Source organism: Mustelus asterias, chromosome 1 (assembly GCF_964213995.1).
Source record: "Mustelus asterias chromosome 1, sMusAst1.hap1.1, whole genome shotgun sequence".
Lineage (NCBI taxonomy): Eukaryota > Metazoa > Chordata > Chondrichthyes > Carcharhiniformes > Triakidae > Mustelus > Mustelus asterias.
In genome coordinates this window covers 76,406,437-76,433,854 of record NC_135801.1, presented here as the reverse complement: position 1 = coordinate 76,433,854, position 27,418 = coordinate 76,406,437, and the positions used below count along the sequence as shown (strand labels likewise).

Below are 27,418 nucleotides of genomic sequence, written 5' to 3'. Positions count from 1 at the left end.
CTAAAGGCCTGCATCTTCAGACTGTGGGGTGAAAACATTACTGTAGAAAATCTCAGGAGAAGATGGTCCTATCACTCTTCAACAGTTTGTACACTGTTCCATAATGTTTAGTCTACCATGCAGCAATTCTTTGGTTAATGTAGTTGCATTCCTGAGAAGTGCAACTTTAAATAAAAGAACCTTAAGTGAATCAGATTTTCCCATTGCAACTAATGTAAAAGCTTTAGTTAGGTTATGTAGGGCCTTTCCTGTCAGGAAGAAAAATTATACCCAGTAAATGTAAATACCATACATTACCAAATGAGTATGTTTGTATACAAAACAACCTTTAAAATAAAAGAAATATGCTAACTCTTTCTACTTTCTGCTCCTGCTTGCTGCCTCTCTGGTGCTCCTCTATGTTCCTGCTGGCTAACCCTTCTGTTGGCTGATCTGCTTGTTCACCATTTCCCTCTCCCGGATCCTTGTTCCTGAGTTCCCGAGGCCTCGGGAGTTGAGTGGCAAGGTGTAGCAAGCAACCTATGGAGTCAGAGGAACTTCAAGTTGCGGGGTCGCAGAGGTCAGCTGCAAGCTGGAGAGATGCCGGAGGGCCGGCAAAGCAGGAGGGTTGGTAGCGACAGGAAGGGTCAGCCAACCAGAGAGGCAATTCCCAAATTAGTGCTGATTAGGCAGCGCAATCTTGCATCACCCGTCGTGAAATATTGTTAATGTGAATCCACAACATTTGCTAAAAGCAAATAACCAGCCTTATTGATAACATGATGTTATCAATCACGGTGACTTAAAGGGAGGACTTGCTGTATCCTGAATTTAGAATGAGAAATTTCCGAATTGCAATGGGCACAGTCATTTAGGACAAAAGTTCAGTTACCCAATCCCAACTGGGAATGTAACATACTGGGATTGGGAAGGAAGGAGAGAGGAAGTAAGGGCAACACAGTGGTTAGCACTGCTGCCTCACAGCATCAAGGACCCAGGTTCAATTCCGGCCTTGGGTGACCATGTGGAGTTTGCACGTTCTGCCTGTGTTTGTGTGGGTTTCCTCTGGGTGCTCCGGTTTCCCCCCACAGTCCAAAGATTGCAGGTTAGGTGGATTGGCCATGCTAAATTGACCCTTAGTGTCAGGGGGACTAGTGGGGTAAATATGTGGGGTTATGGGGATAGGGCCTGGGTGGGATTTTTGTCGGTGCAGACTCAATGGGCCGAATGGCCTCCTGCACTATATTCTATGGCTTGATGTTGCCAATAAATATTATAAAATCTATGTTTATTATGAACAACCAAAAGTTTTTCATAACTTTGCTGACAACTACAAGTTCTGGAATATTTCTTCATCTTTTTTTTGTTATATTGTAGAAATGGAGTGAATGAGACTGGGCTAAAACACAAGCCTGTATAACATGCAGTGGAATGTGATTGTTGACTGTGGGCCAGCTAAAAAAAAAATTATGCGCTGCCTTGCGTTGACATAGAGCTGTTTCTGCAGCATCTAATGCCATGGATCATTGAGGAGAGACTGCTGTCACAAGGATCTTTAATCACATTCCTCTCCTGCTTATACACAGACGTGGATAAAGCTGAAAGCTTGAGTGTCATTCAGTGGATCAGTTTCTTAGGAATAACTGGATTTTCTGGAGGTTTACTTTGAATTTGTCTCGGCTTATTTGATTTCAAAAGCATGAGTTGATTAACATTACAAAGGACAAACGTTGAAACCTCATGACAGTTTATGCAAATCTCTTCCGCTATCACATAATTAAAAAGCGTTAACCAGCCTCCGCATTGTGAAAACTCTCATAAAAATTGCTGGCTGAATGAAAGTCCAGCGATAGTTTAATTAAGTTTGCTGGATGTTAATCAGATAAACGTTGAGATTTATGGCAACATTTGGAAGACTTCATTAGACAAACATTGTTTTGTTTTTTGGCATTTGGCGCAGCATCCTCCCAGGATACACTTCCCTCAAAGCTGGAGCTGCTGCGAGCCACTGTTGGTGGGTGGGACAGCTGCTCCCATATGTGGGGCTGTTTGAAGTTCATTTTGGGAATTTTTAAGGGGAGAGGATAAGGATTCCTTTTATAAGTCCGAATAACAAATGTGTTTTTCTTCTGCAATATGTTGGGCTGTTTCGATTTAGTTTGAAATCAAACAGCAAAGTTGAGGGTGCACCAGTGGGAAGATTTACTTAGGAATGTGCTAAAAAGCAAGTTCTGAAAATTGCACTGTTTTAAGGCATCCACATACAATTAGTTCTCTCTCTCTCTCTACCATTTTACTTCAATATGTTTTTAATTTATGGCTCATTTCACAGGCATACTCATCAAAGTAATGTTTTCTCTTTCAACTTTTCACTTCTAAATTCCCTCCTCTTTTTTTGTTTGAAGGTGGTGCCTCTCTGGGTTTAGTTCCACATAACCCAGCAGCCCACCAATGACTCACCCAACTGACCACACCTTGGAAAGGGCAGAGACACCTCTCCCTGCCTTGCTGGGGATGATAAAGTTGGACCCAGCCACGAGAAGTAGTTTGCTGGCATTGCACAAGCAATCATACAAGGCATTAGGGGGTGTGCAAAAGAATTTCACTGCTACTGATGAGGGTGTGGATGAATCCCCAACCAGTTGGTGTGGTGTCATCTCCCTTAATATCCCCACTCTGCAGTTGACCTTGGAAAATGGGGCCGCCTCCAGAGAGGCTGCGGCCAGGCCCTCGCAACAAGAATTCACGTTTGCAGCTTTGTTAGAAGCTCAACTGGCTGCCAGGCAGATTGAAGACTTCACCTTGGAGAGACCAGTGGGCAGAATAGATAAAGACCTTGAAGGAGCCACTTATCTTCCACCGCCCTGCTTAACCACAGATCACCCGATGAAGAAGCAACACTCCAAAAGCTCGTGATTTCAGATAAACCCGTTGGACATTAACCTGGTGTTGTGAGACTTCTTACTGTGCCCACCCAGTTCAACGCCGGCTCATGGTAACCACAGATCAGTGGATGTGCTGGAGCTCATCTCCGTGAGAATGCCAGTGGCATTATGGGAGCAGGGTGTTTAGGTTTTTCTCAGGATTTCATTGGATCTCCTTTTTTTAACCACCCTCTCGTGTAATATGCACCATGATGCCAGCAAGTCATCTGGGACAAGACAGTACATTTGTCTGCAACTGGGGCCTCATAGGCTGTGCATCTAGACGTCACTAGCCATCTACATCTCTGAAGCTATGAAGAGCAGCCTATCACCAGTGGTAGAGTTAGTAAATCTTCTTTAAAGAAAAGTGTTATGCTTGGACATGATGTGGTGATGCAGGATTGTCATTAATCATGTTTACAGGGTGTAATCCTGATCCCTCAGCAAACAGCTTGTTACGTTCCTCGCAGGGTTGAATATTGAGGGGTATGGTAGACTGTCTCAGGATGAAAGTATCATGGAAGATGTGGAGTAAACTGAGGGTTCTTGGGTTTTTTTTGCATCAAATGAATTTCTCTGACATTTTGTTATTGTGTGTCTCATTTTCTATTTCTGTCTGTCTTTGCAGCCAATCTCTCCGCCTGTTTGTTCTCTCCCTTTGTATCTGTTTCCACCCTCCTCCCACCCCACCAACATTCTTTTTATGCTTCTCATTGCTATGTCTCCTTTAACTTTCTCTTCAGCCTTTGGCAATTCTGAGGGTAGGAGCTGGGACAACACTCGACATAACACCAATGTGGGGCCCAGGGAGTTGAACTTTCTGCCAAATACAGCAGTTCATTTGAGCAGGTCATCTTGCTGTCTCCTGCACTGCATTCCATCCAGAATATGTTCTGTAAGATAGTGTGGAAAAATATTGATAACAGTTTGGAAGTATCTGAAAATGTCATAACATTAAAACACGCTGAAATAGTTAGTGTACTTGTTCCATGTTTTGGAACATCTAGCCAGGACGAGCACAGTTCAGAACAATTGCCTTTCCATTATCAAGTAATGTTTTGCCATCCTGTCATTCCCCTGACAAATGGAATTGGCTTTTAACAGCACCACCTAAAGTCATAAGCGGTATTGCAGGTACATGTTGATATTTTTACTTAAAGCTTGACAGGAAATTTAACTATATTTTGAGATGTGGTAGTGCAGTTAATACCTTGAATATATTATGGGGTTTGTGGAATTTATACATATTTTGCATTCCTCTTGTTCAAGTTTAAGGGAACAGTTAAAGTTGTGAGATCTTCGTCCATTTTTCTAAATCTGTTTACAATATGCATAGTAAGAAGTCTCACAACACCAGGTTAAAGTCCAACAGGTTTATTTGGCACTAGCTTTCGGGGTCTCAGGCTCCTTCATCAGGTGAGTGAGGACTTGTGTTCACAAACATGGCATATACAGACACAAACTCAATTTACAAGATAATGGTTGGAATGTGAGTCTTTACAGGTAATCAAGTCTTAAAGGTACAGACAATGTGAGTGGAGAGAGGGCCAAGCACGGGTTAAAGAGATATGTATTGTCTCCAGCCAGGACAGTTAATGAGATTTTGCAAGCCCAGAAGTTGGGCGGGTTACAGTATGCATAACAGGGCTCCTTTGTAAAGTTTTGTACATGGGGACCTTGCTGTAATGAAGTTTGGTATAAAACGGGTCCATCAAGGATCCTGAAAATGTCATGTAAAGTCACCATTTCAGAACATAAATGCTCTACAAATAATTTAGAACCAGCCAATCAGTTTCAGTTTCCTGATTAATGAATGCAGCAGTTTTCTCTATAAATACTAAATAGTTAAAATTGCATTGATACCCGCAAAACAATCAGTGCAAAATGGTGTATACTGAACCATGAAAGAGAACATTTTATACCATCACCAAGGGGCTGAAAATCATTGTCCACGTCAAGGAAGGTGCTGTGCAAGCATCTGATTTACAGAGAATGGGGATCACTAAATCAACATCTCATGGGTGGCTTAAAAATAAAGAAACATTGAGAAAGACATTGACAGAGGTTGATGACGGTGGCCAACCAAGAAAAGAAGCCCAAAATGCAGACAACATGCCTCTCCACAAGGCTGTATGCATGTGGCTCAGCAGTTCAAGCTATACTTGGACGAGCCATCTGAAACATTCTTTTTAAAATTGTTGCAGTAAGAAGTCTCACAACACCAGGTTAAAGTCCAGCAGGTTTATTTTGAGTCACGAGCTTTTGGAGCGCTGCTCCTTCATCAGGTGACAATAAAGATACTGTTGACAGTTCTTTGCTACAGCAAAACTGGTCTACACAAGCTGATTCCACTTGTCATCAGAAAATTCACCAAAGTGTTGCTTCCATCATCTAAACCTAAAATCACTACCATGCCATGACTCAGTTAGTGCCAAAGCCTGGATGACTTAATTAATTGCTAATGACTACTTCCACCAATGTCGAAAATTCAACTCCATGACCAAATCATTATATCAACCTTCAAATGTAACTGCAGAAGAGAGCGGATCAAGAGAATAGTAGACAGTAAGGATGATGTGATGAGTCACCTGAAGAAACTCAACATGAAAGAAGGAATTTACATGTATGGCCATGCCTGGCAAGAAGTGATAATCAATTATATAAAAACTTCCTGAAGACCCACACTGAGTGCTATATTTGAGATACAATCCAACAGTAATGACATAGAGGATATGAAGACTTTGCTGAAGAAGAAATACTTGTAAGTGAGAAACACATTGTGGACCACAATGGATTCTAGCCCACAAACTAAAAAAATACCGGGTCCATACTTGGAACCCACTCCAACACTGAATGCATCAATGTGTGGTTGAGTATTGATGTTCAAGTGCTATGAACGAGGCAATTGCAGATAATCAAAATACTGGCCCATGTAACAGGTTTAAATGCTTAAGATATTCAGCTACCTGAAGAAGATGATAACAACGGCACTGAGACCCAGTCACTGCCATCAACCTATAGAATCATCCATTACCCAGAAGAATAGCTCAGATGGTTGGAAAACAATGAAAAATCAACTGTTGCAAATGTGACAGAACTTCAGAGCATCCTGCAACTAGCAGAGGCAGATGTGAGGAGTAATTGTGAACAGATGACAATTACCGATTTCTTCAACATGCATCCATTTGTTCAACAATTGTTGATTGTACATATGTATTTGTATTTCTGTTCCCAGAAGAAGTTAAAACTTAAATTTTAAATTGATTGTCTTGTTTGCTTTGTTATTCTGGCTACTGACTTGTCTCTTTTGAAACAACCTCATTTTAACGTGGTCTCGCCAAAGATGTGGTCTCCATTATTGTGCAGTCCCTGTGTACATCACCACAGTTGTCTCAAGTGGAAAACATGCCCACATATGCCTTGGTAATATAGACCCTCTTGCAGTTGTAATGTGCCCATTTTATAGCAAAGAGGGATGCAGTTTTAAACTTTGGTCATTTATTGAGTGGTATGCCAGATTTCTACTGAGTATTTGCTGATTCCAAATGCAGCCATTCCCTAAAGCTGCGATCCTTGTACCACACCAGTATACCCACTGCACTAAAGTGTCACTGCAGATGGCTGAGGTTGCCCTTTACCCCTCCTGTTGACATTGCTTGATCATCACTTATTTCTTGATAGCACAGAAGGGACTACAACCCATAAGATTGTCATCTGAGTATAATAATGAAAGTAAAAATAGTTAAACTTAGACAATAGTTGCTTATAATGGCACTCTCGTTGAAAAATATTAGTTTCAGGAACACAATTTTTGTTCCTCCTGTATCATGGTGCTATGCATTTCACATTTCTGCTACTCATTAATTTTCCTGTTTTCAAAACAATTTGGAGACATTAAAAATAGCAATTTTATGGAGTTAGTTTACAAAAGGAACTGAGACCCAGCAGCCATGTTCTAAATGGTCTTTCATTGTTTATCTCTTTATCCTCTGGTGAGTAGAAAAGTATTGTGCTCCAAGTAAGGCAATTACAGAATCCTCTCATTTCACATATGTGCCTTAGTTGTCCTCATTAAATAAATATATTGATTTTGAAATAAAAATGGCAATGTAAGTTTCATTTTGGTGCTGGTTCGTGCTTGTGAAGGGTAGAATTGTTGATGGATGCAGACTGCAGCATCCTTTCCATCCAATTTTGAAGAAAGCAACATGATTTTTTTTTTGTGGGGTGAAAGAGGGGCTGAACCAAATATAATAATATCCCATCCATTGTATTTAGTGTGTAAAAAAAAAAATCCACCAAGTGGTTTGTGGTTTAGCTTCAGTCACAATACTTGCATGATTGCATTTTTGAGTGTAACCTTGGATTGAACATTTCAAATGGATTTTGGTTATTAGATCATTGGATGTCCTTTTTTTAAAAAAAGAGTTTGGCAAGTAAATCTCCAAAGTGAAGTACATCAAAACAGTTTGATACTCACGCAATGCGCTTCATTGACATAAATGTGTGTTAGGAGAGAATTGGCAGTCGGGAAACTGAAACCAAATATCACATCCGGATCGGACAGAGTTGCCCAATTTATCACAACCTGGATATCATCAGATTTTGAACATGGAAGGAAAAAGCACCGTTCACAATGGGGAGAAACCGTACACATGTTCTGTGAGTGGACGAGGTTTCAGCCAAGCATCTGACCTGTCGAACCACAAGCACAGTCACGGGGGAAAAGCTGTGGAAATGTGGGGACTGTGGGAAGGGATTCCATTATCAAAGCTCACCGATGCAGCCACACTGGGGAGAAACCGTTCATCTGCTCAGAGTGTGGGAAGGCATTTGTTCATTCATCCCAACTGCTGACACATCAGTGAGAAATTTTTAAAAAATGGGATGGCATGTCTGTCATATGAGACGAGACTAAGTTGGTTAGGAATATATTCACTAGAGTTTAGAAGAGTGAGAGGGGATCTCATAGAAACTTATAAAATTCTAACAGGATAGATTCAGAAAGAATGTTCCCAATGGTGGGGGTGTCCAGAACTAAGGGGTCATAGTTTGAGGATAAGGGGTAAACCTTTTAGAACTGAGGTGAGGAGAAATCTCTTCTCCTCCCAGAGGGTGGTGAATGTGTGGAATTCACTACCACAGAATGTAGTTGAGGCCAAAACGTTGTCGGATTTCAAGAAGAAATTAGATATAGCTCTTGGGGCTAAAGGGATATGGAGGGAAGGGGGGATCAGGATATTGATTTTGATGATCAGCCATGATCAAAATGAATGGCGGGAGCAGACTCGAAGGGCCGAATGGCCTACTCCTTCTAGTTTCCATATTTCTATGACTTCCATCTGAGTTGCAAATGAGAAGGAGGATGTATGAAGAAGTGGAATGTTATACATATAGTTATGGATGAACATTAAATAATCTATCATCCAGTTCTTGTTTGTGATCCAATGCCCAACAGTTAATATTTTTGATTAATTGTTAGAAATGGGGGAGAAATAAATCTCCAAGTTTTTGCTATGTATGTGTAGAAAATCTTGGGTAGAGACTAGTTTGTCTGCAGTATGTCACAGAACAGTCTGATTGCACTGACATAGAGACAATCCCCTTCGGCAGCGTCACCTCGGTGTATTTGCTCCATTATTCAGTTGCTGAAGTTTGTGGACGTGGTGTTATGACTGGAAGATTTGCAAAATTGACTCAATTTTTAAAGTCCTTTGTAAGTATTTTCTATGAGATCTAATCACTCACTCTCTGCATAAACGCTTTAATTTGAACAACTGTTGCTTGAAATGTAGTGTGTAGATATGATCCATTCCTGAATATTTAATTCATCAAGTGTTATGCATATTATGGTTTCAAATTATTGTAGGCAAAATTAGAACCATGGATATGGTTCAAATATGCAAGTCACAATTTGTCACCAGACAATAATGTAACCCAGTTCTCCCCTGTACCAACCCCAGATCAATTTCAGCCCAATTAGTACGGAGCTCTCATTCCCCATTGTTCAAATGATTTTGGTAGTGTTTAAGGCAAGCAGCTATGAAGTACAGTAACTCTGAGCAACATCTAATCAAAATGACAACTCAACTCATTTCCCCATTGCTTTTAGGAAGGAGAAAATATCTTCTATTTAGCTGTGGATGACATTGAAACAGACAATGAGTTGCTGATTGGCTACCTAGATAGTGAGATGGAGGAAATAGAGGAAGACGAGGAGGAGGAAGTAGTCATCAAAGATGAAGAAAATTCCAAAGATATACAGCCATCCGGTGAAAAAGGTACTTGGCATAAGCTATGTTACACAAATCAACATCAATGTGTCCCATTTTGAGATGCTGTGCTTGATCTATGATAACCTCATGACTTAGATCATTTTTGGTTTTACACACCTTACCTTTGCATAATTACTACAAGAAAATGAGTGATAATTAGTCTGCCCATGAAGCATATTTGTATGAAAGATGGAGAAGACAGGATTAAGTTTTGGTTTATTGCGCTCTCCTGACCTAATACAGGTTATGATTCACCTGAAGAAGGGGCTTGGGGCTCCGAAAGCTTGTGTGGCCTTTGCTACCAAATAAACCTGTTGGACTTTAACCTGGTGTTGTTAAACTTCTTACTGCTAATACAGGTTATCCAGATGCTTAACACAAATAACCAGTTAGACCATTTCTGAGGCAATTGTCCCCAGAGATTCCACAGCACTGCACACTGTCATTTATAAATGTGATCCCCCGACACGGAGCTTTGAGAACAGTTGAACGGAGAAGAAGGTGCTCTACTTTTGTGTGGTAGGCCTCTAACTCCATTGAAAGTGACATAAGAGATGCCAAAATGTGGCTCGGTGCAGCACACACATTTGCTTCTGCAAATAAGCATGTCGTTAGTTGCATCAGATCTCTCACACACGGACACCCCCCCCCCTCTCACTGTCACACACACACTCATACTCACGCCCTCTCCCTCTCTCTCGTGCGCCCTCCCCCTCTCGCGCGCCCTCCCCCCTCCCTCTCGCCCTGTCCCTGCTCCTCTCTTGGCCGCCGTGCCTTTCGTCCCGTCTTTCTCCCCCTCTCTGTGTCCCCCCCTCTCTCTGTGTCCCCCCCTCTCTCTGTGTCCCCCCCTCTCTCTGTGTCCCCCCCTCACTCTGTGTCCCCCCCTCTCTCTGTGTCCCCCCCTCTCTCTGTGTCCCCCCCTCTCTCTGTGTCCCCCCCTCTCTCTGTGTCCCCCCCTCTCTCTGTGTCCCCCCCTCTCTCTGTGTCCCCCCCCACTCTCTGTGTCCCCCCCCTCTCTCTGTGTCCCCCCCCCACTCTCTGTGTCCCCCCCCACTCTCTGTGTCCCCCCCCACTCTCTGTGTCCCCCCCTCTCTCTCTCTGTCCGTCCCCCCCTCTCTCTCTCTGTCCGTCCCCCCCTCTCTCTCTCTGTCCGTCCCCCCCTCTCTCTCTCTGTCCGTCCCCCCTCTCTCTCTCTGTCCGTCCCCCCTCTCTCTCTCTGTCCGTCCCCCCTCTCTCTCTCTGTCCGTCCCCCCTCTCTCTCTCTGTCCGTCCCCCCTCTCTCTCTCTGTCCGTCCCCCCTCTCTCTCTCTGTCCGTCCCCCCTCTCTCTCTCTGTCCGTCCCCCCTCTCTCTCTCTGTCCGTCCCCCCTCTCTCTCTCTGTCCGTCCCCCCTCTCTCTCTCTGTCCATCCCCCCTCTCTCTCTCTGTCCGTCCCCCCTCTCTCTCTCTGTCCGTCCCCCCTCTCTCTCTCTGTCCGTCCCCCCTCTCTCTCTCTGTCCGTCCCCCCTCTCTCTCTCTGTCCGTCCCCCCTCTCTCTCTCTGTCCGTCCCCCCTCTCTCTCTCTGTCCGTCCCCCCTCTCTCTCTCTGTCTGTCCCCCCTCTCTCTCTCTGTCCGTCCCCCCTCTCTCTCTCTGTCCGTCCCCCCTCTCTCCCTCTGTCCGTCCCCCCTCTCTCTCTCTGTCCGTCCCCCCTCTCTCTCTCTGTCCGTCCCCCCTCTCTCTCTCTGTCCGTCCCCCCTCTCTCTCTCTGTCCGTCCCCCCTCTCTCTCTCTGTCCGTCCCCCCTCTCTCTCTCTGTCCGTCCCCCCTCTCTCTCTCTGTCCGTCCCCCCTCTCTCTCTCTGTCCGTCCCCCCTCTCTCTCTCTGTCCGTCCCCCCTCTCTCTCTCTGTCCGTCCCCCCTCTCTCTCTGTCCGTCCCCCCTCTCTCTCTCTGTCCGTCCCCCCTCTCTCTCTCTGTCCGTCCCCCCTCTCTCTCTCTGTCCGTCCCCCCTCTCTCTCTCTGTCCGTCCCCCCTCTCTCTCTCTGTCCGTCCCCCCTCTCTCTCTCTGTCCGTCCCCCCTCTCTCTCTCTGTCCGTCCCCCCTCTCTCTCTCTGTCCGTCCCCCCTCTCTCTCTCTGTCCGTCCCCCCTCTCTCTCTCTGTCCGTCCCCCCCCCTCTCTCTCCGTCCCCCCCCACCACCCCCCCCTCTCTCGTTGGCGCTGCCTCTCCCTCTCTCTTTCTCGAATGGTACAGACTGAATGGGTCAAAATGCATCCTTCTGCACTGTCGGGATCCTATGCTTTTGTTAGAAAATGAAGTTGCAGGGCCTGAGTCTACAATGCAGGACTGTACAAAATTGGAAAAGATGAGGCCAAACCACAAGTTCTGATTTGGTAATAGCACCACTGGAAACCCTGAACAAAAAGGAGAAAAGAAAGACTGAGCGATATAAGGAATTCAAGTTTGAAACCAGATGTTTGAGTTTCTGGTTGAGTTAGAATTTTGCAGTGAGAGATAAGTCTTGATTTCAGTACAGCGAGTTGGTGGACAGGAGAAAGACTGTATGGAACTAGAAATTTAGACCAAGGTAGAAACAAAATTGAGTCTACTAACCGCAAAACAGCCTGATTAGAGTGGACAGTTGTGATATGAAGATGCTGTTTTCTTAATGATGTTAACTATAGCTGACTGTGTTGCTGTGTTAAAGTCTAATCATATATTGTCCCAAATTAATTCTTTCATTTGAATACAAATAGCAATTATGGATGTTTGTGTACAGTACTGAAATATAGCATAAATATGGGTATGTTGTTCATGCCACAAATTTAATCATCTGCTTTATATCTTCATAGAAGTAGTGAGTGATAAAGAAGGCTATGCTTGCCCACAGTGTGAGAGCAGTTTTCGAAGCCAGGACATCTTGGCTGAGCACTTGCAGTCTCTGCACCAAAAGCCAAGTGAAGAAAAAGAATTCAAGTGTAGGAATTGTGGCAAGAAGTTCCCTGTCAAGCAGGCCTTGCAGAGACAGTAAGTACCACACTAAAAATCCAGGCTTCCATCAAATTATCAAATAGAGCAAAGGTATTAATAAAGACGGTAAATAACTGATGGTAAAATGTTTGATAAGTCTTGGGGTCCATCCTTGGGGAACTGGGATCTCACCAAAATGGTGCATCACAGGCACAATCTCCTATCTCACATTGTTGTAGAAGCGTATTCGGTTGTTGTGTCACATTGATGACTCCCTCTCTAACAACGCCAGAGTCCATTTGCTGATCCATTGTGAGGACACCCAACATGTCCCCTTGTTTCATGAATAGGTTTTGTGGCAAACGGGGAGAATGTATAATCAGGCGTTGCAGATCAGTGACGTACATGAACTAACACACTGCCAAAAAGGTCCCAAGTAGATTTCACTTGCGTGGAATATAAGCCCTCTTAGGACCTCCATGGATCTGAGGCATTAGCAATCAGTCGTAGGCTGCCTGTTCATTCCTGATCGAGATTGCCAGTGATACACTAGTAGGTTGTACCTATCTCCAAGGTGGAAGGATTAAGTCCAATTTCAAGTTGCTGAGAAAGTTTCCTACATGACACTGTGTAACTACTGTGTTACAGGGGAGCGCTGTTCATTGAGGCCAGATACTCCAATTATTTCCTTTCAGCAGCTCAGACAGTGGTTTTGCCATCTCTGTGTAAATTTTGGGATGAAATTTGTTTGGTATTCTACCAGTCCCAGGAATGAGTGGAGTGTCTCCTTCATAATAGGAAGAAGCATTCACTATGTAACTTCTACCTTGTGGCCCTCTGGCCTTTTCCTGCCAGTTAGATAGGCAGTCCTGGAAAAGTGACTCATTCTTTCAACAACCGAGTTTGTGCACGTTGACTTTAAGACCGTTGGAGCAGTGTGGTCAGTAGTTCTTCAAGGAGGAATAAATGTTTGTCCACTGTGGTGGTGGCCAAATGCAGTTGGTACTGAAACATCCACGGACTGAAGCAAACACTCCAGTGTCAAGTTCTGAGTGCCTGTGCTATGCATTTGTGAAATGCATAATGGCGAGCCATTAAGAATTCCTTGAGGCAACCTTGTCTGGTGTAGCTCTGGCACTCAAATATAAATAAAACCTTGCACTGATTTTTATTTTTAAATGGAAAACTCCAGAATCCATTCGAATGCGGAGTCGAAGAATACTTTGATCCAGTTCGTATCTGTGACAAAAGCATAGGTGTTTCCCCCATTACAAGTCTCACAACACCAGGTTAAAGTACAACAGGTTTATTTGGTAGCACAAACCACAAGCTTTCGGAGCACTGCCCCTTCATCGGGTGAGTGGGAGTTCTGTTCACAAACAGGGCATATAAAGACACAAACTCAATTTTCAAGATAATGGTTGGAATGCGAGTCTTTACAGGTAATCAAGTCTTAAAGGTACAGACAATGTGAGTGGAGAGAGGGTTAAGCACAGGTTAAAGAGATATGTATTGTCTCCAGCCAGGACAGTTAGTGAGATTTTGCACATCCAGGCAAGTCGTGGGGGTTACAGATAGTGTGACATGAACCCAAGATTCCGGTTGAGTCCGTCCTCGTGTGCGGAACAACGCAGAATCGCTGAGCAAAAACTGATAGCCAAGTTCAGCAACCAGGATCTTGGGTTCATGTCACACTATCCGTAACACCCATGACTTGCCTGGGCATGCAAAATCTCACTAACTGCCCTGGCTGGAGACAATACACATCTCTTTAACCTGTGCTTAACCCTCTCTCCACTCCCATTGTCTGTATCTTTAAGAGTTGATTATCTGTAAAGACTCGCATTCCAACCATTATTTTGTAAATTGAGTTTGTGTCTTTATATGCCCTGTTTGTGAACAGAACTCCCACTCACCCGATGAAGGGGCAGCGCTCCGAAAGTTTGTGGCTTGTGCTACCAAATAAACCTGTGGGCTTTAACCTGCTGTTGTGAGATTACTTACTGTGCTTACTCCAGTCCAACGCCGGCATCTCCACATCATGTTTCCCTCATGGCCAGGAACCAGGCTGGTGTTACACAGTTAAGCTTGCAGTAATTGATGGTTAACCTATTTTACAGGCCAAATAGGTGAGTTGTTTGCAAGTGTCTGGCCTAACAATACCCCTGCTGAAGGAGGGTTTGAATTGTGTCCCTGACTCAATTCTTGAGGGGTAGGGTAAAGATTCGTGGGTGTGTGAGGAGGAACATTTAAGTTTATTTATTAGTGTCACAATTAGGCTTACATTAACACTGCAATGAAGTTACTGTGAAAATCCCCCAGTTGCCACACTCCGGTGCCTGTTTGGGTACACTGAGGGAGAATTTAGCATGGACAATGCACCTGACCAGCATGTCTTTCAGACTGTGGGAGGAAACTGGAGCACCCCTGTCGTTTGTCCACAATCATACTTGCCTGTGGCGAGCACCAGGTGGTGGTTGTGCTTTGATTTCATCACCCATGTTATTGTGGCTTTAAAGATGATGGGGCAATGGTTTCTTAATCATGAAGACTGAATATACGTCTGAGATATTGTCAGTACCCTTCTCCCTATTAGCTGAGAAAATCGACCACAAGCAGTTTTGTTATCAATTACAGCTCTGTAATCAATCCGTACATCAGTTCCCAAAATTCCCCTTCCATGGGGAGGTCATATAAACAGACGTGTGAGGTTTACTGATCAGGCCTCTCACCCAGAGTTGAGAAGCCTGTATGGGCTGAGTTTGCCACCTTTCCATTGAAGCTTGAGTGCCAAATGACCCCTTCCCATTACAGCGCAGCATTCAGGGTGTGGGGTATGGATGATAGTAACGGCCGAACCCATGCCTTTTATCATAATCTGTCATTGGCTCCCTTCCTAGAACCCTACTTCTGATTGTTCAAAAGGAACCTCATTGAGGTGGAATAGGTTTTGGCGAGTCAAGGTGGTGGCAAGGAGAAGCCCTCCAGGACCGACGTTGACGGAATTGACAGAAAGCTTTTCAAATAGCTGCACTTGATTGTGCTTCCCCCACCCCTTGGCATTCGTACCTATCAGGGCTATCAGTTGGTCTGGCCTTTGGACTGGATTGAGCCAAGGGCCACAACATGACAGTGGTCAACTCAGATGGGGCTGGGAGCTGTAATGTGGCGCTGACCCATTTGTGAGTGCATGACCGAGGTATACAGCTCATTCTGTCACAATTACAATGGGAAACTCCTCGGGTGGGATTTTCTGGCCGCACTCACCTCAAAACCGGAAAATCCCGCCCAAGATCAACAGATCTTTGCACGGTCCGCGTCCCCACCCGCTACGACTCCCGTGGCAAGTGGGACAGGAAAATTCTGCCCCCCTTGTCCACTTGTTAAACGTTCTGTTTCAGAATGAGTCAGAGGCCTGGACTCCTGTTGCGGTCATCACTCCCCTGTTGCGGCCCTTATCTTCCCATTTCACAACTGTGGTCACACTTTAAGTGAAGCGCTGTGTGTGTTGTGCTGCAGTCAACTAAAAATAAGTACAAGGTCACTGTTTTTTGAGTTTTGCTTCTATCTCCAATTTAAATTGGCGAAGAAGGATGTACATAAATGTTTTGGGACAGGCAGGTTAGATAAAGGGCTTTAGAAAATTCACCAAAACATTGAAAGAACTCTAAATTTCATAAGAAATTAATTTGACCACAAGAATCCAAACGTATGCACGATAACCTGTCGATTTTTCTCTTGATTGTTTTTCTCTGTTACAAATAAATTAGGAGTGCATTACCAGTAGGTAAGTACTTGGAATTACTCTAATTTATCAATTCTAAATATAAATGCTGACTACACAGAATAGTGGCAGATAATGTTGTTGGCACAATGTCAAATGTGAGAACATCTTGAGTCAACACCCATTTGACTCAGAAGTTAACACTTACTTTAAAGACCAGATTAAACCAAGTTATTATTACTGAGGTGAAGTTTATTATTACTTAATTATGACAACCATCCAAAATATTTATTTAGTCCCTTATTTGATGCTTTAAACAATTAAGACAAATCATCATTGGATTGAAATTCCGTGGAGTTGGGAGACCAATGGAACCCCTTCAGAACCTCAGCTCCTTTATCTCCAGTTATTCTTACCATAAAGCACTAAGGAGAACAGTTTAACTTTTGGTGATCTTGTAAATCACATTATATCAGCTCAACACACACACACACACACACTGCCCCCCCCCCCATTAAAACACCTCTGAGTTTTTGTGCATCTTTTTAATGTTCATTTTCAATAAAGTTAACAGGTATTTCAATGGAGTGAGAATATATCCTGTTGAGGTAAATTGGAATCAAAAATTAGCAGGCAAAAATATAAAGAGGCGATGGTTTGGGAACAGTTGAGGTATATTTCCAAGAAAGGGGAAATATAGGGGGGAACCAAAGTCAGATCTCTCTGAATGACAAAGCAAAACATAGAAAGGATCAGTATGTCACATGTCAGGTTGATAACTCAAGTGAGAGCCAGAAAAAGTTTATCTATTAGTGTCTTACATTAACACCGCAATTAAGTTACTGTGAAAATCCCCAAGTCGCCACACTCCAGAGCCTGTTCGGATACACTTGAGGGAGAATTTAGCATGGCCAATGCACCTAACCAGCATGTCTTTTGGACTGTGGGAAGAAACCAGAGCACCTAGAGGAAACCCACGCAGACACGGGGAGAACGTGCAAACTCCACACAGACAGTGACTCAAGCCGGGAATCGAACCCGGGTCCCTGATGCTGTAAGGCAGTAGTGCTAACCACTTTGCCAAGCTGAAGGTAGAAAGTTCAGAAGGGATGTGAGAAAGGAACGAAGTGAAGCAAAGAGATAGTATGGGGAAAGACTGGCAGCTAGCTTAATTGATCAATCCAAAAGTCTTCTACAGGTGCACAAACAGTAAAAAAGGACAAAGGACCAATAGAGGGGGGTTGGGACCAAAAAACGAGATCTGCGCATGAGTCAAGGGCATTGTTGAAAGTATCTTCCTTTACCAAGGAAAGAAAGTACTGCCAAAGTCATAATGAAAAAGGAGGCATTTGAGCTACAGATGGGCTAATAATTGATAGAGGTTATAATTAGAAAGCCTGGCTGTAATTAAAAAGTTGATCTTCACCGGGATCTGATGGGATGCATCTGAGTAAAGTAAGGGTGTGTGTTCTGGAGATACTGTCCATAATTTTCCAGCCCTCCTTAGAAAGGGGATGGACGATTTGCAAATGGCACACCTGTTTGAGAATAAGGTGTAAAGATACAGGCTCATCAGTTTAACATTGATGGTGACAAATGTTTAGAAATGACACCATTACCAGTTACTTGGACAGGTATAGATAAATTAAGGAAAGCCAGCATGGATTTGTTAAAGACAAGTCATGTTTAACCTCCTTGGTTGAGTTTTTTGATGAGGTGACAGAGAGGGTTTAAGAGGGTAATGTACATGGACTTTCCAAAGCTGTTTGATAAAGTGCCACGTAACAGGCTTATGGGCAAATTTGAAGCCCATGGAATTAAAGGGAGACTGACCGTATGGATACACCATTGCCTGAATGACAGAAAAAATAATAGTGAGTTAGAGAAAGATATACAGTGCAGTCCTTGGGATTGGTACTAGTACCTAGACTTGGGTGTGCAGGGCATAACTTCAACATTTGCAGATCACAAGTGATGATGGACTTCAAGACACCATAGACAAGCTGGTGGAATGGGTAGGAACACAATAGATGAAATTTGATGTTGAGAAGTGTGGTGATACATTTTGGTTGGAAGAATGAGGAGAAGCAAGAAACTAAAAGGTACAATTCTAAAGGAGTTGCAGGAACAGGTATATGTGTACAAATCACTGAAGGTAGTAAGGCAGGTTGAGAAAGAATTTAAAAAGGCTGATGGGCCCATTTGATTCTACAAGTGGAGAAATACAGTACAAGAGCAAAGAGGTTATGAGGAGTCTTTGTAATTGTTGCAGTATTACAACTGCAGAATTGTGTCCAATTCTGAGAATCACAGCATAGGAAGGACGTGAAGGCATTAAAAAAGGGCGTAGGAAATACTTACATAAATTTCTGCAGGAAACAGGGATAACAGTTTTGTGCATTGATCAGAGAAACTGGGGCTGCTCCTCCGAAAAGAGAAGGTTGATTGGAGATTTGATAGTGGCATTCGAAATAATGTGGGGGCTGGGCAGAGTAGATGGCAAGATAAACTGTTCCCATTGGTGGAAGGATCAAGAACCAGAGGATCCAGATCTGAGGTGAATGGCAAGAGAACAATGGCGACATGAGGAAAAAGCTTTCGATGCAAGGTGCGGTTAGGATCTGGAATGCACAGCCTAGAATGTGGTGGGGCCAGATTCAATTGTGGATTTTGTAAGGTAATTGGATAGGCAAGTGAAGAGAAACAATATGCAGGTCGACAAGGAAAAGGCAGGGGAATGGCTAGCTGATTTGTTCTTGCAGAGAATGGGCATGAGCACAATAGGCCAACTGGCTGCCTGTCCTATAACATTCTGAGGTAGGTAAATTTGTCTCTGGGGAGTAATAGTGTGGCTAGTGACAAAGACCTTTGGAAAGCGGAAGTGTGGAGTTACAGTTTATGGCTTTTATTGGCTTGATGAATTTAGCAGACAGACCACCCTTTTAGAAACAGACATCTACCTTCAGAGAGCACCGATTTGACGGAACTGATGATTCCTTTTCCATTTCTAATTACGCTGTTTGAAAAGTAAAGTATGTCCACTGAAGGCATGTGTGACAGATGCTTCTTACTAATCTTAACTACAGTTTAGAAAGCAAAGTTTTTCTCTTGTTAATGGTGAGCAATGGCACAGGGATAATCCATAGAATTTGAGAGCATTTAACCTTGGATAAATCACAGTTAAGTTTAGCTGATCAGTTAATCGTTGAGCTAATCTTCATTGCAGGGATTCTACTTGGAACTCTTATTACCCCTTTCAGATGGATAAATAACTTATAGTGACATGACGTGCTCTAGATGGGCTGAATCTTACCAATATTGGGACCAAATAGTGGCCCTGAGCCCACAATTGCTGGCAATGGGATTGGCCCCAGAGGCGGCCTCTTAATTGGAGGTCCAATCAGAGGGCTGACACCTCTGATGCCTTGGCAGCCCCGCTGGGAGACGTGGATGCTGCTGAGGCTGCTCGGAGACCTTGGAGAAGTAAAGTATTATTTATACTCCTGGATGGCCAAGATAAAAAGGCCTTGGTGATCTGAAGTGAAGCTAGTTTCCTGCACCTGAAGTGTGGGGGATGCTAGCAACCAGCTCAATTGCCCCGAATAGATCTCAATTATGCAGATTAGCTGCTTGCCTCCTTAGAGTGGGCAACCAATCCGTTTCAGCCCATGACTGTGAAGCTATCTTGGCAGCAGGACACCAATGGGGAGCCATCCTGATGTGGCACCCTGTTATCTTACTGGTGACTCTGCCTCTGTTGGTGGTAGCTGGGGACTGCTAACATTTTGGTCAACATGCCTAAATGGTGGCCCAGTGGTTAGCACTGCTGTCTCAGCACCAGGATTCCGGCCTTGGGTGACTGTTTGTTTGTGTGTGCTTTCTGTATCTATGTGGGTTTCCTCCGGGTGCTCCGATTTCCTCCCACACTCCAAAGATGTGCAGGTTAGGTGGATTAGCCATGCTAAATTGCCTCTTAGTGTCCGAAAATGTGCAGTTTAGGTAGGTTAGTGGGATTATGGGGACAGGGTGGGATGTTCTGTGCAGACTCGATGGGCTGAATGGCCTCCTTCTGCACTGTAGGGATTATATGGAATCTATGCTACTGCTCTAAAAAAATGTCTGTGGAGGAGTACTGAAAAAGCTTCATTCACTAACTTCTGGTTAACCTTTTAGAAGATAACTGGTGGAAGCATTAAAAAGCATTCAAATCTGAAAGCTGCATCATAACTTCCCAAACTGGTGGATTGGGGAAATTAATCCTCTAGCAAAAAGTAGCATTTAAAAAAATATTTGTTCTTCAGGTGTTAGTGTCACTGGGAAGGCCAACATTTATTGCCCATCCCTAATTGCCCTTGAGTCACCTACAACTGAGTGCCTTGCTCCATTCTAAAGACCATATTGTAGGACAAACAGAGTAAGGATGCGGATTTATTTTCCTTAAGGACATGTGTGAACCAGATGGTTTTTTTACGACAATCTGATAGTTTCATGATAATCAATGGGACTAACATTCTACTCCAGCTTAATTAGTTGAATTAAGTTCTTTCGTAGCTGTGATAGGATTTGAACTTGTATATCTCCAGAGCCTCTGAAATACTACTCTCGTAATATTCCCACTCAGCTGCTGCTGGTCATTTATAATGAAACTGTTTGCCTTCATTTTACCAGCCATTCTATTCTTAACTGAAGTCCGTGGTACTATCAGATCTGCAAAACTCAGTGTCCTGTTACGACTGGGTGAGGAGGAGTGAGTTGGTTCCCCTTCAATTCAGCCCCCTTGGCTGTTCATAACAAGATTTTAAAACTTATTTTCCCCATAAATGTTTTTTCCAATTCAAATGCATTTATTTGTTGATAGGTTTCCTTGTGTCAAAGAAAGTATATTAGTTACTAAACCCGAGAAGAAAGTAATTAAGTTGCCACATACATGTACACGTTAGAAAGAAGAAAGTTAACGTCCATTAAAATTTAAAAGAAAATACAATAATGTTCTTTGTGTGTCTTTGGTACGTAGGTTGTTAAATGCACGGTGGCACAGTGGTTAGCACTGCTGCCTCACGGCTCCAGGGACCCCAGGGACCCGAGGTTCAATTCTAGCCTCGGGTGACTGTCTATGTGGAGTTTGCACCTTCTCCCCGTACTTGGGTTTCCTCTAGGTGCTCCAGTTCCCTCCCACATTCCAAAGATGTGCGGGTTAGGTTGATTGGCCATGATAAATTGACCCTAGTGTCAGGGTAAATCTGTGGAGTTACGGGAATAGGGCCTGGGTGGGATTGTTGTCAGTGCTGACTTGATGTGCCAAATAGCCTCCTTCTGCACTGTAGGGATTCTATGAATGTTGTGGCTCTTTGAATTTAGGTGGTTTCCTGTAGAATTCTGGAGTTGACTTTGTTCAGGTCTGCGCCTTTGTGAGTGTGTGTGTGTATATCCCACTCTGGTTGTCAGTTTTAATAAATTTGGTTAAATAAACCAATATAAGCTAATTATGATTTAAGATTTTGGGAGTTGATGCTGTAGAAGCTTGGCAAGTTGTTTCAGTTCTGCTGTAGAAAAGATGCATTGCAGCAATGGAACATAGATGGTGGTGAGTGTGGATGTTGAGGCTTGTGAATGAGATGTCAATCAAGGGGACTGTGTGGCCCTGGAGAGTGTTGAGTTTCCTGCAGCTGCATTCATTCAGGGATAAACAAAGGGTGTGCGTGCATGGGTATCATTGTAAATGAGAGGCATACACTGCACAAGTGAGGTCCCTAATTTTTATTATTGTTTTATTGTGTACAGCCTATTTGTTCACATAGATTGTATCCTTGCTTTCATCAGTCTGAAAAACTAGGGTGGGGATTTTCCAGCCCTTCCTGCCAGTGGGATCATCCATGTGCGCCAAAGTGGACTCCTCCCATGGGTTCTTTGGCAGTGGGATGGGGGAGTCATGCAAATTGCCATTGACTTTGGCGGGGCATGAAGAGGTGTGGGGGAGGGGGGTGCTGGAAAGTTCTGGCCCTCGTGTTCTTGGATTCTGAAAGGTTTCATCAAACATGAAAGAAATGGAAGACGTGCAAAATCATTTAAATCTACAAGTATTCAGTAAGTTTCCGACCAAAAAATTCACAACTAATGAAGCTGGAAATAAGTTGAGCAAGTGGGTCATATTTGTGGAATTCACTGACTTTCTCCATCTATTTATGCTGTAAACTATGTTGGCAAATGTAACCAATCTGCTTTGATGTTGTCATTATAAAAAATACATCTAATTGCTTGTATGTAGGTAGCAACCCTTCCGGATGTCCTTAATGATGTGAGCTTATTTGCAAGGTTGTTGTGGTGGATTGGAAGGTTTGAGATAAACTTATCCCATTGAATAACTATTATTTTACCATCACCCATTCTGATGCCCAGATTAATTGTTATTTGGCTTTGGAATCACTCCAGGGTGGAGGCTTCAGATAACAACTTTAGGTAATATTTAATTGCACATTAATATTTGCCCTGAAATCATATCACAAAAATAGTATCATCCAAACATTTATCTGCTTATTTTAAATTCCTCTGTCCACTCTTCTGCTGGACTTGATTCCCTGATACCTTAAACCATTTAATGTTTCTGGTAGCTTAATGGAGAGAACTTTCAGATAAAATGAGGCAATTTTGAAGGCGTTTCCAGATGTATAAAGTTTCTTTCAACAATTTGTAAATTGTGTGGTTAAAATAAATGTTGATGCCAAATTTGGCTGCTGTATTGACTTGAATTAATATTAAATGCTGCTATGTGCTTAAGTGGCATATCTGATTTGATAACCATTTTGTTCTATTAAGTTTTTGTATATGTTTATTTGCTTGTAGCGTTCTACAGTGTACTGAAAATGTTCTTGCCGGTGACACTGCTCGAGGCCATCAGTGTTCTGTTTGTAACATCTCCTTCAGCTCTGAGTCAAGGTTTTGTATTGAACCACATTTGCCCATTTTGTAACCCGTTCGATTGTTTCAGTTTTCTACGACGGATTGCTTTCCAACCTTGGCTGCTTGCATGCAAATTAAAACCCAAATACAAAAGTTAACACCTGCCCAGCTTCTACCCTACCCTGATTGGGCAAAGCATGATGGAAGTCAGAGACTGCTGCTGTGAAGCATGTATTAACCTGGTCTGCATGCAATAGAAAGACGCTACGTTCTTATCACATTGTGGTTCTTACCAACTCTCTACCACAGTTTTGAGCAGCATAAGGAAGCCTGCAAAGGGGATGCCAGGTTTGTTTGCAAGGCTGATAGCTGTGGGAAAAGATTCAAGAGCAAAGATGCCTTGAAGAAACACAAGGAGAATGTGCACGCAGGTAAGACCACTGACCAAAGGAGAGAATGATCTAAACACTCTGACTTGTGGTAATATTGATAGGTTAGAGTATATACAAAAATGTACAGCTTGATTTTGAGATATTTGCTTGTCCTTATAAAGGAGTAGATTATAATCACTTGATTGTAGTTTATGTTCAAGGATTCAATCTGACAATGTAGTTTTTTATTTGTGACTCCAACCCCATGCACTGCTGGATATAGAGAAGCATGTCCTTCATCCTGGAATACTTTTGTTGCTTTAAAAGTACTCGTGGATTTGCTCTGTTTATTTTTAGGGTAAATTTCAGAGTAGCGTCAGTGCTAAGACAAATGCCTGTGTATACAAGGCAGCCTCCTGCTGATTACCACTGGCCACCCTCCCTCAGCTGATGGATGAGTGCTCCTCCATGTCAAAGAAGCATTGAGGGTAAAAAGGGCACAAACTGAAGTCTGGGTGGCAGACTTCAGTATCCATCAGTAAGAGTGGCTCATTACACCACTACTGTTTGAACTGGCCGAATCCTGAAGGACAAAGCTGCCAAACTGGTCCTGCGGCAGTTAGTTAGAGAACCAGCACGAGGGAAAAATTTACTTAAACTTCACCTGTACCAATCTACCTGTCTCCAATACATCTATCTGTGACAGTATTGGTAAGAGTGACCACAACACAGTACTGGAGATGGAGGCTGGAATTTTACCCCCTCGCCCGCCCGCCCCAGAATCGGGGCAGGTGAGGCTCGCAAAACAGCATTCTTCATTGGCCTCGGGCAGGATCTTATGAGCCTTGGGCGGATGAGGCGATAAAATTCCGGCATGCATCTCAACTTCTGAGGACACCCTGCTGTGTGGCACCATCACTGTATTAAATGAGAGAGATTCAGAACAGATCTAACAGCTTAATACTGGACATCCATAATGCACTATGGGCCATTAGCTTTACAGAATGATATTCTACCACCATTTATAATCTCTCTGCCCATCATTTCCTTCACTCATTACCATTGAGGCAGGGGACCAAACTTGATTCGATTAAGAATGCAGAAAAGCCTGCTAGAACAGGCACCCCTAAAAATGAGGTGCCAACCTCGTGAAGCTACAGTACAGGTCTATATGCAAGCTAAACAGGGGAAGCAGCAATTCATAAACAGAGCTAAGTGACCCCACAAGCAATGAATCAGATCAAATCTCTGCAGTTCTGCTACATCCAATTGTGAATGCAACTAATGGGAGGAGCAGGTTCCATGAACATGCCATCCTCAATGTTGGCAGAGCCCAGCACATAACTGCAAAAAACAAGGCTGAAGCACTTGGAACCATTTTCAGCCAGAGCGCTGAGAGGATGATCCATCTTAACCTCCTGTTGTCGCCACTATTTCAGAAGCCAGTCTTTGGGCAATTCGATTTACTGCATGTGAGATCAAGAATTGGTGAGTGTACTGAATAAAGCAAACATTATGGGCTGCAACAAAATCCCAGCTATAATTCGAAAGATTTGCACTCTGGAATTATCTGCGCCTTTAGCCAAACTGTTCCAGTACAGCTGCAAACATGTATCTACCTGGCAAAATGAAAAATGGTCCAAGTCTGTCCTGTTGACAAATCTGGGAAAACAATCCGTATACTCTCATCAGATCAGTAGGATGATGGTAGTGTTGACAAATGGTAATAATTTACTAATAACCTGTTTGCTTTTGCTCAGTTTGGGTTCTGTCAGGGCCACTCAGCTCCAGACCTCATTACAGCCTTGGTTCAAGCAGAGCAGAATCCTAGAGGCCGGGACACTGCCCTTTGCATCAAGGCCGCATTTCACAGAGTGTGACAGCCGGGAGCTGTAGTAGAATGAAAATCATTTGGAATTGGAGGAGTGGGAGGGGATAGGGATGATGGAGGGGATAAGATGGGTTGCTTTTTGGAAGCCAATCATCTCGACCCTTGGACATCACTTTAGGAGTTTGTCAGGGAAGTATCCTAGGCCTTCAGCTGCTTCTTCATAAGATGATGATGATTGCAGTGTTCATTCCATTCGCAACTACTCATAATGGAGTATCATTGCCTGCATGCTGCAAGACTTGGACTACATTCAAGGCTTGGGCTGATAAACATCAAGTAACATACCGCCTGGCACTTGTGTGGCGTGAATCAGTCTCCGATAATAGAGAGTCTAATCACCTCCCCATGACATTCAATTTATCGTTGCATCCCCCACCTCGGGTTTACATTGACTAGAAAGTTAACTGGACTGGCCACACAAATGCTGTGGCTGCAAGAGCAAGTCGGGTGGGAATTCTGTGGCAAGTGGCTTACCCCCTCATCAAAGCCTATGCACCGTCTACAAGACACAAATGTGACGCAACACTTTTCACTTGCCTGAATGATTGCAGCGCATTTTTACACTCATTTAACTCGAGTATAATCCAGGAAAAAAAAACCCACTTTATTGGTACCCCCTCCCCATCATAACCGTCCACTCACTCCACCACTAGAATACTGTGTCCAAAATGTGTACCATCTGCAAACCGGGCAGCTGGTTTGTGATGCAGAGCAACGGCGACAGCATAAGTTCAGTTCCCATACCAGCGGAAGGCTCCACCTTCTTAACCTTGCCCCTCAGCTAAGGTGTGGTGATCCTGGTTAAATCACCACCAGTCAGCTCTCCCTTCCAAGGGGAGGGCAGCCTTTGGTCATCTGGGACTATGGCTTCTTTGACAGCATCACTCAAACTCATGACCTTTGTAAACTAATAAGGAGAAGGGCCGCAGGTGCCTGGTAACAACACCATTTGCAGGTTTCCCTCCAAGTCGCACACCATCTTGACCTGGAAATCTATCACTGTTGCTTTATCATTGATGGAATCCTGGCACTCCCAATTTAGCAGTACTACTTGTTAACTACTTGAGGTACACCTTCCCCACACAGACTGCAGCTGGTCAAGAAGGCATCTCGCCACCACATTCTCAAGGGCAATTTGGGATAGGAAATAAATGGTGGCCTTTCTGGCAATCTTATGAATGAATATGAAAATTATCATGTTTCCTGTGGGTCATAGAAAACCTGGAAAAGACACACAAATTTCCAAAATGGCCCAAAGTCATTGAAAAGTAATGAAATTCTATAATGACAGGGATGGGACTTTTCTGATTTTGGGCAGAATTCCAACCTTTTGCAACATTTTTCAAGTGTCCATTTCCCCCTCTTCATAATCTTTGCTTGGCTTTGCATGTCCAAAGTCAAGTTCAGGTTTTGTTCTCCTCCTGTCTAATCTTGCCTATTGCTACTGTTAATTGGCTGTTTTGGAGACTCAGAACAATAGCAATCATTGACTGAGGAGCCTGTCAATCAGATATGGTCTACACACTGTATTGGCTGTTTTGCTTGCTGCCAGCACAGTAGCCGTAATAGGTCCAGTAGTATGTGCCAGATTCCCCAGTTTCTCTTATTTTGCATATCTTGTGTGTGGAAAGATGTTTTTATTGGTATCAGTTGCAGATTTTTGTTATGGAAGTGGAGGACTCTGGACACTTTTTTCCCAGGGCTGGAGCACGGTAAACAAGGTAAGGCAGAGCAGGAACAAGCACTTGGTGGAAGGGACAATGTCAAAAGTGATACTGCATGTCTATAGTTAAGACATGAAAAGTCATGTAATTTTATTTCACTAAAGGCGTAGGAACCATGTATTATGTAATCTCAGCTGTTTGGATCTTGCCACTTAATAACAATGGTGTATGCACAATCTTGCACATGTGCTGTTGCTTTCCAGTCATGTTTGGGACTTTCAAGTTTGGTTGTACAGAACTTGCGTATTGCTGAAAACGAACATTTTGTTGAAACTTTTGATCTTGCACTCATCAGGACAATCCTCAGGATGCTTGGCAGTTAACTGTCAGTCACCATTAACTGATGCATTCTCCATGACAATGCTTCTACCAATCAGAGCCCACTTGCCAACCAATCAGCACCCTCTTCTGCAGTATAAAGTTGTTGTCTCCCCGATATTGGTATTCTTACGATTGTCCTGAGTAGTGCAAGACAAAAAGTTTCGTCAAAATGTATTCTTTCAGCGATACTTTCAAATTTGTATATGTGGATCTTGGGACAGTGTTTAGGGAATGTCTGTACAGGGTTTGTGTTCGCCTTCTATGATGTGTTGTGCTCTACAGCAATTAAATGATTGGTGCTATTGAAATACTTAATTGCTGCTACATGAAAATTATAGATCCTGGTAGGATTTCAGGAGATGCCAA

At 43.4% G+C, this 27,418-nt stretch overlaps 1 protein-coding gene across 2 annotated transcripts in view; it reads left to right on the top strand.

Moving 5' to 3' along the window:
• prdm5 (PR domain containing 5) overlaps positions 1 to 27,418 on the top strand; it is a 301,678-nt gene that overhangs the window by 34,812 nt on the left and 239,448 nt on the right. For both annotated transcript variants that reach the window (XM_078214035.1, XM_078213941.1), the window contains exons 4-7: positions 9,016 to 9,184; positions 12,007 to 12,181; positions 22,689 to 22,781; positions 23,055 to 23,176. In XM_078214035.1, the coding sequence (XP_078070161.1) occupies positions 9,016 to 9,184; positions 12,007 to 12,181; positions 22,689 to 22,781; positions 23,055 to 23,176 (559 nt within the window). The remainder of the gene's footprint in view (positions 1 to 9,015; positions 9,185 to 12,006; positions 12,182 to 22,688; positions 22,782 to 23,054; positions 23,177 to 27,418) is intronic.